This window comes from Eutrigla gurnardus, assembly GCF_963514095.1.
Source record: "Eutrigla gurnardus genome assembly, chromosome: 2".
Taxonomy (NCBI): domain Eukaryota; kingdom Metazoa; phylum Chordata; class Actinopteri; order Perciformes; family Triglidae; genus Eutrigla; species Eutrigla gurnardus.
The window spans coordinates 17,430,627-17,446,589 of NC_139916.1; the positions used below are offsets into that span (position 1 = coordinate 17,430,627).

At 39.2% G+C, this 15,963-nt stretch overlaps 3 protein-coding genes across 4 annotated transcripts in view; 1 reads left to right on the plus strand and 2 right to left on the minus strand.

Moving 5' to 3' along the window:
• foxp4 (forkhead box P4) overlaps nt 1–3,414 on the minus strand; it is a 390,233-nt gene extending 386,819 nt beyond the window's left edge. The window contains exon 1 of the mRNA XM_084032376.1: nt 3,405–3,414. The gene's annotated coding sequence lies outside the window, so the exon portion shown is untranslated. The remainder of the gene's footprint in view (nt 1–3,404) is intronic.
• mapkapk2a (MAPK activated protein kinase 2a) overlaps nt 1–11,387 on the plus strand; it is a 28,564-nt gene extending 17,177 nt beyond the window's left edge. Inside the window, exons 3-10 of one of the 2 annotated variants that reach the window (XM_084032452.1) lie at nt 5,809–5,873; nt 6,172–6,251; nt 6,408–6,534; nt 6,659–6,734; nt 6,836–6,960; nt 7,463–7,548; nt 7,645–7,722; nt 9,531–11,387. In XM_084032452.1, coding sequence (XP_083888578.1) covers nt 5,809–5,873; nt 6,172–6,251; nt 6,408–6,534; nt 6,659–6,734; nt 6,836–6,960; nt 7,463–7,548; nt 7,645–7,722; nt 9,531–9,665 — 772 coding nt within the window. In that variant the 3' untranslated portion in view covers nt 9,666–11,387. Of the gene's footprint in view, nt 1–5,808; nt 5,874–6,171; nt 6,252–6,407; nt 6,535–6,658; nt 6,735–6,835; nt 6,961–7,462; nt 7,549–7,641; nt 7,723–9,530 lie in introns of both variants that reach the window. The other variant, XM_084032451.1, reaches the window with a different exon arrangement.
• Nucleotides 11,388–15,487: 4,100 nt separating this feature from the next.
• il10 (interleukin 10) overlaps nt 15,488–15,963 on the minus strand; it is a 2,028-nt gene continuing 1,552 nt past the window's right edge. The window contains exon 5 of the mRNA XM_084032538.1: nt 15,488–15,900. Within this exon, the coding sequence (XP_083888664.1) occupies nt 15,790–15,900 (111 nt within the window). The 3' untranslated portion in view covers nt 15,488–15,789. The remainder of the gene's footprint in view (nt 15,901–15,963) is intronic.

The window sequence follows — 15,963 nt, forward strand, 5'->3', positions numbered from 1 at the left end:
GCACCCTAACTCTTTCACTGCGCCCTTTGGCACAGCAATAATACGCCTGTTATATATTTTCTTAATACTGTTATATATTTTGCTCCGACAGCAAAAGCAACTTTCCCAGCCAGGCTCTGGCCGTACTCTTTGCAATCAATGCAATTCATAATGTTGACTGTTTCTCTAAGAAAAACAATCCACAGTTCTCTTAATTTGTCGCTGGAGGAGGAGTATAATAGTCTACAGTACAGTTTCACACATGGTATATTAAGGCTTATACACGCTGCCTTATTTCTCTTTCCCACCAACATTCAGCGAAGAAGAATACCAGGGTCAGAGATCCAATCAGAGACAAAGTTCTGGCCCTACTCTGCCTATGATTAGCTCAGACCGATTTCTTCTTCACTGTATGCTGCTGGGGGGGAGACATATCATAACAGACCAGCTAAATGTCAGGCGCAAATATTCTGGGTGTTTGTTGAATTTCCATGTATAATTGCAGTCAGCAGTTTACAGACTTTGAAAGACATTTACGAGAAAGCATTGATTACACTGAGCAAAGGTGAAATGAGGAGCATCATGCCTTATTTGTCCTAAACACATTTCAGCCAGGTTCATTATTGTAAATCTGTAGTGACCCCATTTCTTCTAAATGTGAGTAAATGTGTAGATGTGTATTTCCATCTTTCAGCACTTTAAAACCACCAAACCCCCATCACACGTGCACTCATTAGATCTGTGGTTACTCTAGAGTGTGGAGGTAGTGGACGTGTCTGTACGCAGAATACGCTGCAGTTGATGACTAATTTCGTTCAGAAAATGCTGAGCATCAAATGGCAATAAAGAAAAGAAGTTCTTCTGATGAAACTAAAACATTTCCTCCAAAACCGCACACAAAATGCTTGTGAGATCAAGCTATTTAGTCAGCTTGCCTTCTGAAAAAAATCACTCTGTCACTCTGATGGGGAAGATTTACATTCAGTGTCTTTCATTAGGATTAATATATGGGGGCTTTATTCAATTGTCATCCCATATACGCTATCCTTGGAGACTCAAATACTCAATAGCACACCATGTTTATAGCAGAAAATAGTCCTTTAAAAATAGTGTTTACTCTGGTTTGAGGTATGTTTGCTAAAAAGCTACGGTGCTCAGCTGTTTAAAAATTTTTTTTTAATATATTTCGAAAGTGACGTTTTTTTAAGAGATGTATTGTCTACAAATGGGCTTTTGGCTGAGTGCCACAGACAGACATGGAAAGTCAAAGTAATCAGAAGAGTAACATAAGCACCTTTTTTAAATATGCCGTGAACCGAAGCGTTTAGAACTTTGTTTGCAGCCTAACGCCGCAATGGTGTCTTTGTTTAGATAGCACCTGAACTGTGCAGAACGAGTGAGACGTCCCACAGCGCGGCTGCTGTCCCAATTTTACAATCCTGTTACCAATATGATGTTTATCATATTCAGTTTTGGTTGAGCCTACCAGAGAGGTCAGAAATGTTGACGTGTTCAGGGCCCCACATTCTCGGACAGTTAAGAGACCGGGAGCCAGACCCACTCGACTCCTTTCTGGCCTCATGAATAAACGTGATTTTGCCAATTTATCTGGTACTTCTGACATACATTCTAGATATTCCACATATTTTTCTTCAAAATATAGGATAATATGTTTTATGATTTAAAATGTGGGACCAAATGTGAGACATACTGGGGAAAAAAGGCGTGCACGTAACCATAGTCGTTCACTATCACCCCGGCATGCATACGGATGGTGTAAGGGGAGAGTTAGAGACTGAGATTACTCTAATCAGCATGCACAGGAATTAATTACAATATAATAGGTTTGTGTATATGTTGGGCCGATTTCCGGTCTCACCGGTCCGGTTCGGTGTATGGGGCTTTGATTTATGCAAACCGGTTGAACCGGCATTTGTCACGTTCTGGGAAATTATAAACATCAGCGATCTGTGCTGTCAGCGTCACGGCACTAAATCCAACTTGTATTGCATTCGTAATAAGCAGAAATAATGACAAGTGATTAAGTTAATATTGTGTTTATTTATAAGCCGCCACGCTGTTGAGCGAGCCGAGGCCGCCACGACAGAGATCACATTCCAGTCGAGAAGGGAGGCGGGGGATGCGTGTGCTGTGGTTTGTTTACTTCAACGTTTTGAAGAGGTGTTACTAGGCGACATGCCATCGCAGTTAACAAGCTGAGAACGTGGATCAGAGAAGATAAAATGCCGGTAGTTGCTCGCACGAGGCCCCATTGTATCATCAACATATATGATGCACCGCAAGCTTGGGGTTGAAGAGTCGTGGAAATATGCAAGACGAGCAAACGTTCACCTTTCATAGTTGTTTTGAAGCCTTGAGCTAATCAGATTTCCTACACTCATTTAATAAATAAATAAATAAATAAAATCATTTAAAGTCACACAGCAGCTGCAACGGTGTTGCCCGTTCGGCAAAGCCGGGATGCTTTGTAAAACGAGACACTGATGCAGCGTTAAGGCGCAAAGCAAATTCTTTATAAACGGAGAGATCGCAGCATATTTTTGACTCCCCTTTACGTGATTCCGGCGGAATCTTCTGTGTAAAAACCCTAATGTTTCACTTGGGAGGGGCTGCTGTGGCAAGTGCGACACCTAGTGGTCAGTATACCACTCTGGTGTTTGGCTTAATCTCAAACTGATTTGAAAATGAAACCAGCCTACCCTGATGGTCTAAATAATTTGCTGCTTGGTGCTGCTCCGCCATGCCATTACCATGCACGTATCATAGATGTAGAAATGCCAAGTTTCATGCTGCAATATTATCAGTTCATCAGCAGTTGTTTGTCAATGTGATGAATGAAGGATTTATTGTTGGAAAATGACCGTCATTTGCACAACTTTTTTCCGTTTGGGTTTTAAATAGTATTTGTTGAATTAAAGCATATGTTCAAAGCTAACGCACCATGCCAAAATCGGGGTACACACTAAAACCCTGTTTGTGTGTAAAAAACAGCTGATGTGTATTGTTTTTTTCTTCTCTAAATGGTGATTATGCCTCCAGCAAGTACATCTCATCATTGCTACTGGTGTGGCATCTTCCCACAAAGATGTGAAAGAACGTAGGCTGGAACTGTTAAAGGGTGTAACAGGGTTCCTGGTCTGATGGTGTAAGATGTGTGCTCTCAGTACTTAGTATACAGTATCTATTCTGCTGTGAATTCACACTTCACTTCGAGGCACTATCAGAAACAGGATGGGGTCAAGCCACCTCATGTTCATCTACCTTTGATCACATAAGAACATGGTCAGCCCAGTGTGAAAAATGTTTGCCTGACTGATTGAGGTTTCATATCATAATATGATGGATGGGCCTGCTGTTCGTTTGTCAGTACGCAAAATGTGAAGTTGGCTGTGGTTTAACAGGGTTCTCTCACGGCTCTTGAGTCTGTGGGTCCTGCTGTGCTCACCCATGAACACATGCATGCCTCAAGAGTCTCTCTGGTGTCTGATTGGAAACTCACATAGTCATACTGAGAAAAAAGATTAAATGAAACTCAAGTGCATTGAGTTGGATTTTCTCATACTCGGGTCGCATGCATATTGAATTCAAGTTAAGAATCATTAGCTTTGTATTTGACAGCGCAACTAACATTTCCTGTAATTGTTAGTCTTAAATGTGTCTGTGCTATACATTACTAAATACATGTGGTGTTTACAAATGTGCTTGATCTTTCAGTGGACCTGGGAATGCCAAGATATATTAATGCTAGTATCACAGTAATTAGCCGTGCTGTTGTGAGTAGTATTCTATAACATTTTGAGACAATATGCTTTCTCAAGCAACTGTATAACAATGCAACTTGTGAAGTTTTTGTGTAGTAAAAAAATATTGAGTATTAAACCTGACACATTGAACTTTTATGGCACATGGACAACAAATACCAGTAGCTACCTTTCCCTTAAGCCTTTTTGCCTCACCAGAGTCACTACTTCATGACTCTTCTTGGCCATTTGCCAGTTTATGGCTATATTGGAATGATGGCACATGTAGACATGTTCAATCAGTGTTTGTTAAAGAAGGACACGGATATCATTATACATATTGTGGCTGATTTCTTGCAATATATCATGAATTGCAGTATCGTGATATCATTATCGTGGTCAAAATATCGTATCGTGAGTTACTGTGATTCCCAACCTTATTACTGACTCTCAATATTTTAAGTTCTTTGAAGATATAGATATTTTCTGGAGATGTATTTTCAAAGGATTTTTCAAAACAATAATTTGGACTAAATAAATGTAATTAAAAAAGTCCAGTATGCCAGATTGTATAAAAGTACTGCTATTTAACCTCAAATGTCCATCAAAGTAACAGAGCACATGGTACTCAAAAAAGTAGAGTGGTGCTTTTTGTGTTCTTTCATTTCCAGAACCCACTGACACTAATATCTGATATTTGTCTCTCTCTACACAGACACACACGCACACACACGTCGTGACACATCCTGAAAGTTGCATCTCGTATCTAATTTCCTGTCTTGTTATCATAAGTTGTCATCATTTTTGCATAGAAAATATACATTTTCTCATGCAAAAATTGCAAAATACAGAAGATGTGACATTTCTTCGCCTCTGGTGAAACCGTGAAACGCTGAACTCTTGTACACTAAAGGTGTGTACTAAACTATAGAAAAATGTTAAAACTAGGTGTGATTTTGATAGTAATGGGTTTGTTTTAGTTTAAAAAAATGAGGTATACGAGGTATAAACCAGCCATCCAGTTGGTTTCAAACACTGTGATCACCTGCACTTGTCAATAGACAGACCGCACCTCGACCAGCACCAGTCAGAGGAAGGGTGAAAAAAACCCTCTTCATAAGGATGGGTTTAATAGGACATAGTTATTTCTGCTTGACAACTTTGATCATACGGTGACTTTTGGGTTGCAAATTTGTTTTTTGTTTTTTTTACCCAGAGCCTTTCTCTGCTAATTTTAATTCATTACTTAGAATTAATGCTGCTGAGGTCAGTTTTCCTTCTTGTGTGTCCTTTCCTGTCAAAGCAACACACCACCATGAATGTGTCTGGCTGACCGGGTCTCTGTAGATACACCACACACACGATGACCTCTCATGATTCAGCAACCTGTCAATGCAGAGGTGTGCTTGTTGATCCATGAGTGCACTTTTGAGACCTATTAAACTTTTGGGCTTCATGTACACTAAAGGTTCAAAATCTTATGAAAAAGAGGCAAGAACCAAGGCTGAGATTAGTAACAAGTACATGAAAGGCGTATCTGCTTATTAGGACAGTCAACATATATTCTAAATTTGAATACATACAGTATGTTGTTAATTAAAGGAAATAACCTAATATGAAAATGAATATGTGATTGGAGAAATGCAGCACTGCTGTGGCTGTCTGCCTCGTGTGCACAGAATGTACCAATTGAAGGGAGTGACAATGTGACTTTGATTATTTAAAATTAAATGACACCTTATTTCAAACTGAACCATGTATAATTCAACAGTTAGTTTTACATTTGTGATATTTACTGAAAATTACATAATACAGCCAACAGCAAGAAGGTCATTTTTAGGTGACCTCCTTGCAATCTCCTTCCAGCAGCCACCTGTTGCCTCTTTATTTTGAAATAAAAAGGTATAATATACATAACTCTTTATTTCAATTTGACGAATCTGCTACGGCACTTTCAAAGTGAGAGACGGGGATAAATGGAAACTAAAAATCAGTGCGCAGTGCTGCGTTGTTTATTGTGTGTATCTGTTTATCCTAAGTGTGTTCAACTTTGTTTCTTTCTTTGCAGCATGGATGGCGGTGAGCTTTTTAGTCGAATCCAGGACAGAGGAGACCAGGCTTTCACGGAGAGAGGTATTAAGCTCATATTGACTTAAACCATCACAGCATTTCTTACAATACTGATGATTACATAGCACACTGGTTCATATAAACAACTTCACCCACACACAAATATACAAATGGCTCATACTGACACTTTGACATGCTTAATATAAAGTTCACTTTTATGATCCACAACATCATACAACTACAATTGGTGCCTTTTCACATTTGCTGCTGCTGGCACAGTGGTGAGCTGCATGGTCACTACGTCTGCCAGTTAATGCAACACTCCAGTCACTGGTCATCTCTGTTTCTCTGTTTACCTTAGAGGCATCTGATATCATGAAAAGCATAGGAGAGGCCATACAATATCTGCATGCGCTCAACATTGCACACAGAGATGTCAAGGTTTGTATCATAATATTTTGCTATAAGAAATGTCTTTGCTCTGGCTGAGAAATGGACCCAAACTCAGAGGGGGGAGGGGTAGAGGATGACTTTTCATAGCTGCAGAAAGTAATGTCCTAACTATTTCTTCTTTGGCTGGCTTGCTGACCCCTGCAGCCAGAGAATTTACTGTATTCCTCGAAGGGGCCCAATGCCCTGCTCAAGCTCACAGACTTTGGCTTTGCCAAGGAGACCACTTCACACAACTCTTTAGCTACTCCCTGCTACACACCCTACTATGTTGGTAAGGATCCGTTTCTTTCTGCACCATCATTCACTCCACTTGTTGCTTATTAATAAACGGTTACAAATAATACTCTCCCCTTCTATCCCTGGCTTTCCGCTTTTTTCTTCCTTTCTGTTTACAGCTCCAGAAGTCCTGGGCCCAGAGAAATATGACAAGTCATGTGACATGTGGTCATTGGGTGTCATTATGTATATCCTGTAAGTCCTTTTTTTTTTTTGCAATATGTCTGAACCCTTCATCACATAAGAGTATTTGTATTGCTGCTATAACTAATATTTGCATTTTAAATCATCAACAGGTTGTGTGGATACCCTCCTTTTTATTCTAACCATGGTCTAGCCATCTCTCCTGGAATGAAGAAGAGGATCAGGATGGGCCAATATGAGTTTCCAAACCCTGAATGGTCTGATGTATCAGAGGAAGGTAAGGCAACATACATAGCTACACTTTGTTTAACTATATGGGAACTAGATGTATTTGGTTGAGACTAGGCCGCCTTCTTAAAGCTAACCGAAAACCACATTATGTTAATGATTATTTTGAGTCGTTATTGGGTTGCCAAGCAGAGGAACACCTGCTGTATCTTAGCCTTCAATTAAAGTCTCACATGAGTCAGAAGTAACATTTCATGACGATATTATTGTTCCCATGATCCCGCAAGCACTCTATAAACCATCTCAACGAAACAAAACAGACAAGCTGGCCTTTTGGGCTTTACTTTTTGATCAAGAAATTGAAACTGATGCAGAAATTGAAACTTATGCAGTGATGTTCGAGTTCCTGAGAACCAGCCCAGTTGGAACAAATATCACCTGGGCCCCTCTTACTGTTACTTACTTACTGTACATTTCAGTACTTACTGAGTTTCCTTCTTGGCCCTTTATATATCAGGTTTTTTTAATTATGTAAATAATTGTGTTTGCAGCAAAACAACTGATTAGGACCCTCCTTAAGACCGAACCGACACAAAGGATGACCATCACAGAGTTCATGAATAATCCATGGATCAATGTAAGCACAAACCATCTTGTCAACTCTGTTGCTGTGGCAGACATCCCTCCAGTGATGTGAGATTTGAATGTGTTTCTCTGTGTCCTCCTAAAGCAGTCGATGGAGGTTCCCCAGACCCCACTTCACACCAGCCGAGTGCTAATGGAGGAGAAGGACGTATGGGAGGAAGTCAAGGTTAGCTGTCTGTTTCTCCTTGTATCAGTTTTTTCTCGGTTTTCTTGTAAAGAAATGGAAAGGACAGCTATGGCTGTATGCTACCTATATAAAAAAACATATTCATATATTATAAACATATTATAACATATTGAAAAGTTTTTACATGCCAACCCATCATGCTCTCAATTTTTGATATCATCATCCAATTGTGTCCCTATGATTAGCTTAATCATGATGTAGTTGTACTTTACTTTTATTTACTGTACGTGTTATTTAGTCTTAAAGGGATAACACTGGTGGTGTTCTTTTCCTCATCAACAATTTCGCTGAAGAAGTATCAGTGGATGATGCTTAGGCCATAGAAAGTAGCGTCACACTGGACAGACGTCATGGTCTGCGTTACTACTTGGAACTAGTTTAATGTTACGTCTATTAGAGCTGCACAATTATGAAATTTAATGAAAATCGAAATTGAAAGCACTATTATTTATCATATATCTATTATTCATTGATTCTGAGGAAAAAAAACGTTTTTTGTTGCACTTTCACTTTTGAATAAACAGCAATGCTTCCATTTCCATGTTGTGCTACGTTCCTGCTTATCTACAAATCATTGTATCAAATATGACTTAAAATAAGGTTATTTTTCACCTGAATTCAGTGCATTTTCGTGTTGCCCATAAAGTATACAATAGTCTTCTAATCTAGCTTGCAGCTCCAACATTCAGGAAGGTTTTTCACAGGCTGCTATGGCGAACTGTTTTAACATGTTATCACTAGACTTGATATGTATTGCTGATATCTGTCATTCAATTCTTCCTAGTCAAACAGAACATTTTATATATCCATCATTCTTACTAGTAAAAATGACGTCACTTTTGCCATTCATGTGTATAAGCCTTTCAATTCTAGGTATCCACAATTGCATTTCAGATATCTAGAATGAACCTTCTGGATATCCGTAATGTCTTCATTCATTTCGGATATCTGCAATCCAGTTGTTACAAGTCATCATTTTAATTTCAGATATCCAAAATGAAAACCATTCCAGATATCCATAAAGTGATTTTATCCAAAATACATTCTGACTAGTAAAAATGGAAATGTACAACTGCAATATTACTAGGAAAAATACAATTTTAGATATCTGTATAGATATTTTGGATATCTATAATTGTAATTCTTTCCACCCAGAATGCAGTTTTATATATATGAAATTGTAACTGATGTAGAGTTAAACCTAAGTGTGCCTTGGACGCCTTGCTGGACGTGTGTCTCTGCGTGACCTGTAATAAACATGTCCCCGAGGGACAGGGCCTGGCCGGCTACCACAAGACATTTATGACCAAAATGACTGTGACACTGACGGAAACTACTAGGAGGAACTACTGGAGGAAATTACGTCATTTATACTATTAAAAACATAATTAATCCCAAATGACTCACTTTGGTTTTGACTACAAAACTTACAGATATCTGCAAGTCTTCATTAAACGTTGAACGGCCACTTAAAGATATCTTAAACTGAATTTTGATTGTATTTCTAGTTTGAAATATCTAGCAATACACTTGCTACTACTAGGTATGTTATTGTGGAGATCTATAATGATATTTCTGACTAGTAAGAATAACTAATCATTTTGACTAGGAGAAATGCTATTATGGATATCTAAAATGTGATACAGATAAGAGTGTTGTGATTTCCCCATAGTTGATGTTTGTTAGTTTAGGAAGTACTTGATCTGATATGCAGAGTGGACCATGCATGTCAAAGCTTGTTGAGCAAAGCTTGTGGTCTGATGACCTTCTTTTCTGTCATTTGTCAGGAGGAAATGACCAGTGCCTTGGCAACAATGAGGGTCGACTACGAGCAAATCAAGATCAAGACCATTGAGGCCTCGACCAATCCACTGCTAAATAAACGGAGGAAGAAAGCCAGTAACCCCATGTCGGACCCTTAGTCTTCTGCCCACTGAAAGATGCATGCATGCATGCACATACAGACACAGGTTGTAAAAAGGAAGCAATAATTTGTCGACACGTGAGTCGCGTTGCATGGATTTTCTCAGTGTTTTATTTTTTCATGGCAAAATCTAATGTTTTGTAGGAGTGTTTGTTTTTATTACTCTACCATTTTAACAAACCCATCACTCTGCCCTGGTAGAGAGGATGTTGAGCTGTGTTTTTACACCAGTGAAGAGATTATTATGAATTATAGAAAAGGAGAGGGGAGGGAATCGGTGAGATCTCTCTCCTCTTCTTTCCCAAATATCAGGTTGTGTACTCAGAGCGGCTTGAATGTTGGAATAGAACACGAAGCCTTAGCATTAGCAGTAGTTCACTTGTCACCCTGCAGCCCTGTTCTAGCTCTCCCCCTAAACCTGTGAATGTTGAATCAAATGGCTTAATCCCAAAAATAAAAGAAAGGGACGTTTTTCTTTCACGTGCTAATAAGTTAGTGGATGTATTTTGAATTGACAAGTGGAATGTAAGGACTCTGTCCCTGACTGTTGGAGTTAGCTGGGAATGTTGGGAGTGTCCATCAGGTTCAGTTTGTCTTTGTGAATGTCGAACAGAGGCCTATGCACTCATAAGGGCCATGTGCCATTTTGACAGCGCACCTCACTTGTGGCCCCTCTCTCGCTTGTTTTTCAGGTACATAGGTTATAGGGCAGAGAAGGACGCCCCTTTAATAACAGAAAGTGGCTCAACCTTTCTCCCACATGTAGCTCATAGGAGAGTTGGAGCCAACCGATACTGTATTTTTTCATGGATTTTATGAACATATTAGCATAGGCCTTACGAAGTGTTGCTAAAGCGACAAATTACTTTTAATCCCTACCTACCATTTGGTTCAGGCTTTTACAAATGTTATGCTTCCTAATTCATAACATTGCCAGATTATATTTCAGGTTAATGCTATGCAGATGTGTTCATCAGCTTGAAGTACTGCTAGGACCTTTTCCTTAGTGCTGATTTCTCTTTGCAAAAACGTGATGGAGAGATGTCGAGTGACGATGGGGAGTGATTGTTTGTGTTTATGTAAACCGTAGCATACCCTCTAGGGAACACATGTTTCAGACAGACTGGGTAAGCCCTGGAGATCTCTCTGAAAAGATCACGTAGTTACTGTTGTTGGCACCAGCTCAACTGTCTGCTGACTCAGTGGGGCTAATCTGTGCAGTGCCAGTACTCTCCAGCCCTTCTCCCCCGACACTTCCTGGAAGACTGATAGGAATTAGAAAGTACTTAGCAGCTGCTCCTTGTACCAGAGCAGAATCTGTGACAATACCACCAGCAAACTGGCATCGCATTCAAACAGGATGCGATGGTCGGTTTCTCTTCAATGTTCTTGTTAAAGCAGCAGAATGCTTGCAGCTCACTTGGGATCATGGGAAATAATTGTGTTCATTTTGGCAGTTTGGTCCACTTCACTCTGTAAAATCTCATCCACATTACTTGTCACTTTGCACCTCCAAATCTCTCACTGTAAAACTGCTTACTGAATGTTTGTGACAATGTTCCTCTTGGTTGTTTTTGTTGTTTTTTTGGTCTTGTTGCCCTCTCAACACTTTTTTTTTTTGTAGTGGAAGCACAGAAATGTCATTGAGTCTGTTCAGCTTCACCTGCCATACTTTTGTCTGCTTCAGCTTTGGATTAAAAAAACCCACATAAAACACAAACCTGCTCTCTTTTCTCTTGTTCTGCATGTGGAATAACATTGAAAATGTGAAATGGGTGACACCCGTGAGTTCTTACATTTTAACTATTTATATTCCAAATCAGTGATATCACGTTATTTGGATAGTTACGAAGTTTAGAGAATTTTCCGTCTCTGGCTATGACTCAGTTTGGTGGATCAGGTTGGGATGCGACCTTTGACACAGTGGTCATACTTGTCTTATGACGAACATTAGAGTAGCATGAGTGAATCCTGGAATATACGCATTTGCGTAGCAAAATCGTGTGCTGGAATTGAGTCAACACAGTGGTGTTTGCCAACACTGTGGTGTTTAGAGCTTCCCGCACAATCAAGCTTATTTCTCTTCAGGTGCAAGACAGCCGTCGGCACTCTGCTTCCAGCTTTGAGTGTGACGAAACCTACAGTCATATCTCGGTGTCTCAGGTAAGTCAGAAAGAGGGTAAATTGGTCTCCAGGGGAGTTCCTCATGTGGAGGTTCTACCCCCTTACTCTGCCTACTACAAACCTCAGGACACCAACCCCCACCAGCACACACACAATGAAGTATAACACTTAAAAAGTTAACATCCACATACTGTATATGTCACTTCTGAAGTAATCACTAAGCCACCACCTAAACCGTTTTGGATCAGAATTCCATCATGAAAGTAAAATCAGTTAAGACATTATTTTTACAAATATGAAAACAAGCAATGTATAATTATTCCAACTGAAATATGTCCGTGCGTTTGCCCCAGCATGTCATTATGTGCATCCTTTTAAAAGTGTGGGAAAATATAAGGGATGGAGACTGAGGTGGTGAGAGGCTCCGAGTTCTTGTAAGTGTCATCCTAATTCTCTCAGACATGATGGAGCGGATTGATCTGCCCCAGACAAGGTAGCAATAGTGAGGTGCCACAAATTACCTCTCAGCAAGAAACCCACAGTGAACTGCAGATTTTCAGACAACAGTTGCTGTTTCTCACATGCTGGAAAGCAATTGTTTTTACTGTCAAGTAGCTCAGGGTACATGTTGTGGTTACTGTGGTGGCTTTGATTCTCTCTTTGTCTCTCTTCTGTTGTTATAAATGTCTGCATTATCCCCTTAAATGTCTCACCCCTCTCCATGAAGGACGGCTCAAAGAAGAAAAAAAAAATAGATCCGTATTTTAGATTTAAAAGTAACCATTTTTGACCATTAATCGATCATTCAAAACAATGATTCTGCATTTTGCATCCTACAGCGTTGAAAAGCCAATAACTGATGCTCTTCATTTTTTTTCTCACCTTGCCTCGAAACCATTGCTCTTTGTACAGACACATCCGATCGTTGGATAACAAGCACATGATCTTAACCGGCACCATAAACAGGAACGTGATTCACAACAGAGGTCTGAACCACTTGTTTAAAGGAATGAACACAACACTGTTTTATGACAGAAGTCTGAATCAACTCTATTTCGTAAGTTTAAAGGAGTGAACACAACACTGATTAATAGGAATCATCTTTCAGGAAACTTATAAAAAACGTTCAAAACGAAAAAGGTCATTCACTATGAGGCAGTTATGAATATCTTTGCATGCGGCACCGTCATTGCTGGAATGATACTATTGAGCTCACGTTAACATGATTCCACATTGACAAAGCAAGTGTCAGATATAATGTTGAAAGTTAGTTTCAGTGCGGAGGCCTGAGTCAAGTCAAGAGTCTTGTGTGGCTAAGAAGTCAGAGTATTGCACAGACGTACATTCACATGTTATTATAGGGGCATGCATTCCTGCCCTTATGATTGGTTTTTAATTATTGCTCAGGTATTTGTGATACAGCTGATGGATTAGATCATGCTTTTCCCCATCTGTGGGGAAGACCTTGAGAAATAAGACATATCGGCACATAAAAAAAACCAATTTGAATGCAGGGCTGCAGTTTGTGTGTGTAACTGAAAGAGTTGCTTATGAATGCAGGTGTTTTCTTGAGAGAGAGAGAGAGAGAGAGAGAAAGTGAGTGTGTGTGCATATGCCATGAGGGTGAGGCTGGCTAGTTACGGTAAGTTAAGATACAGCAGGGCTGCTGCTGGTAAGTGATGTATATGGGTCACGTTTGAGGTTGCATCAGCCTGTTGAGTTTAAGCTCTAGTGGTTCTCCATATATAGACTGCAAAGCAAGTTATTTATATTACACCATTCATACACAAGGCAATCCAAAAGGCTTTACAGAGGCAGATAATTACATTAAAAGCAAATACATTCAAATTGAATAAATACAGCAAAAGTGCCATCAAAAACAATAAAGCAAGCCGATGAGAAATAGCTGAGGATAATAATGATTAAAATAGGCTACCTTTTATGGGAAAGCTGCAGTAAACAATGTTTTCGGCCTTGATTTGAATGATCTAGTTTCTGCACAGCTCAGGTGTTCAGGGAGTTTGTTCCACAGGTGGGGAGCATAGAAACGAAATGCTGCTTCACCCTGCTTGGTTCTGATCCTCGGAGCCCTGAGTAAACGTGTCCTAGATGACCTGGGGGGTCTGGAAGCTTCATTCTGTTCCTCAGATCTGTTTAGGTCCGAGACCACTCAGTGCCTTGTAGACTAGTAACAGCATTTTAAAATCTATCTTTTTACACACATGAAGCCAGTACAGTGACTGAAGGACCGGTGTGATATGGTCTATTTTCCAGGTCTTGGTCAGGACTCTGGCAGCAGCATTCTGGATGACCTACAGCTGCCTGATTGATTTTTTTTTTTTTTACTGAGACATTGAGTCAAGTTGAGCACTGACCTCCAATCTTGGATCTCTGGGACCGAAACTATGACTTCTATCTTTTCTGCATTGAGCTGGAGGAAATTCTGACTCACAGTAATGTAGAGTTTTGTATCATCAGCATATGTGTGGTAAGAGATGTACTTCATAATCTAAGATAGGGGGAACATGTAAATATTAAACAAAAGAATCTCGAGAATGGAGAGTTGAGGAACCCTGCATGTGATCTTTGTTCGCTCAAATTCATAATTACCAAATGAAACAAAGTAGTCCCGATCGTAAGATACGAACCAATTTAGCAAAGTACCGATTTACGTTTTTGCTGCAACACTGTTAATATGTGTGTCAGTTAAAACTTTAGATAGATAGATAAATGGATAGATAGATAGATAGATAGATAGATAGATAGATAGATAGATAGATAGATACTTTATTGATCCCGAAGGAAATTCAAGCATCGTAGCAATAACATACATAGAACATACATTAAACATACATTAGAATCTATATAGATAGATAGATAGATAGATAGATAGATAGATAGATAGATAGATAGATAGATAGATAGATAGATAGATAGATTATTGATCCCCGAGGGGAAATTCATTAATTAGTGCACACCAAAAATCATAACCTAATGGAAAGCATTAAAGAAATAGTTTTGTATCTTGAAAGTGATTACAAACAACCCTTTCAATGATCTTTGCCCAAAATGTTAGGTCTGATACGGGCCAATACTGAGGCATCCAGATTAGACTTTTTAAGAGTTTTGATTACTGTAGTTTTCAACTCGTGGCCGTCATTAATGTTCTTATTGATAATCTCAGAGTAGAGGACTGCCTTGCACTTTTCAATTCCTGGTTAGAGATGCAAATACTCTCTTTATAGATGTGAACCTGGAGTTTAGTTCTTGTTGTCTACTTTTGACCTTTTACCAGTGTGGCGTTCCTCCCTGGTGACCTTTTCTGTCAAGAAACATCTGTGTTCCTAAATGGGGCGATGGCATGGATATGTGTCATAACACTGGAAATTAAATTTTTTGCAAAGTCACAGGCTGAAGGCAGAGTGATGATGGTGTAAAAGCCTGGGTGAATAATGCACAGGTGTTATCATTAATGAATCATGATCAGAAAGGTCAACATCAGTTAATCGCCATCAGACATGCTTAACACTTTGGAAATAATTCAATCTACTATATGTTCATTATTATGTGTTGGATCAGTTACATGTAGAGGAATTCCAAAGTTGTCCACATGCACTACAGGATGTTTTCAGTGCTCGACCAATTCAGTCTTGTGAAGTAAAATCAAAACAGTTATTCATTATCAAAAAAGGCATTTATTCATCTGCATGCAATAGTTAAATACTTGGTAAATACAAATAAACAAACAAACATTATATAAAAATAAAATAATAAAAATTCAATAAATATAACAGCTTCATAAGTGACAGTTTTGGTTGTAACTTGTGGACTCAATATGGTCTTAAAATAGAAACTTGTCCTCAGGACAAAAACAGAAGTCCAAGCAGGCTACGACTGAAAAATAATGGACTCAATACAAATATATATATATATATATATTCAAGGGTCAATGAAAGTCCTGAGGTGAACATCACATATGGATTAGGGTCAGCAAGTCTTCAAACAGTGGCCACTCCCACTCGGTGCCGTTTAGAAGCCAGATATGTCTCAATGTAGTTGAACAGCACATCCAGCTCACCCATGGCCTTGTATAGACCTCTGCTCTGCATCTGTGGACAAACACATTGTTCTGTTTATTAACATTAAATGTCAAGTGTACATTCTATCAAATA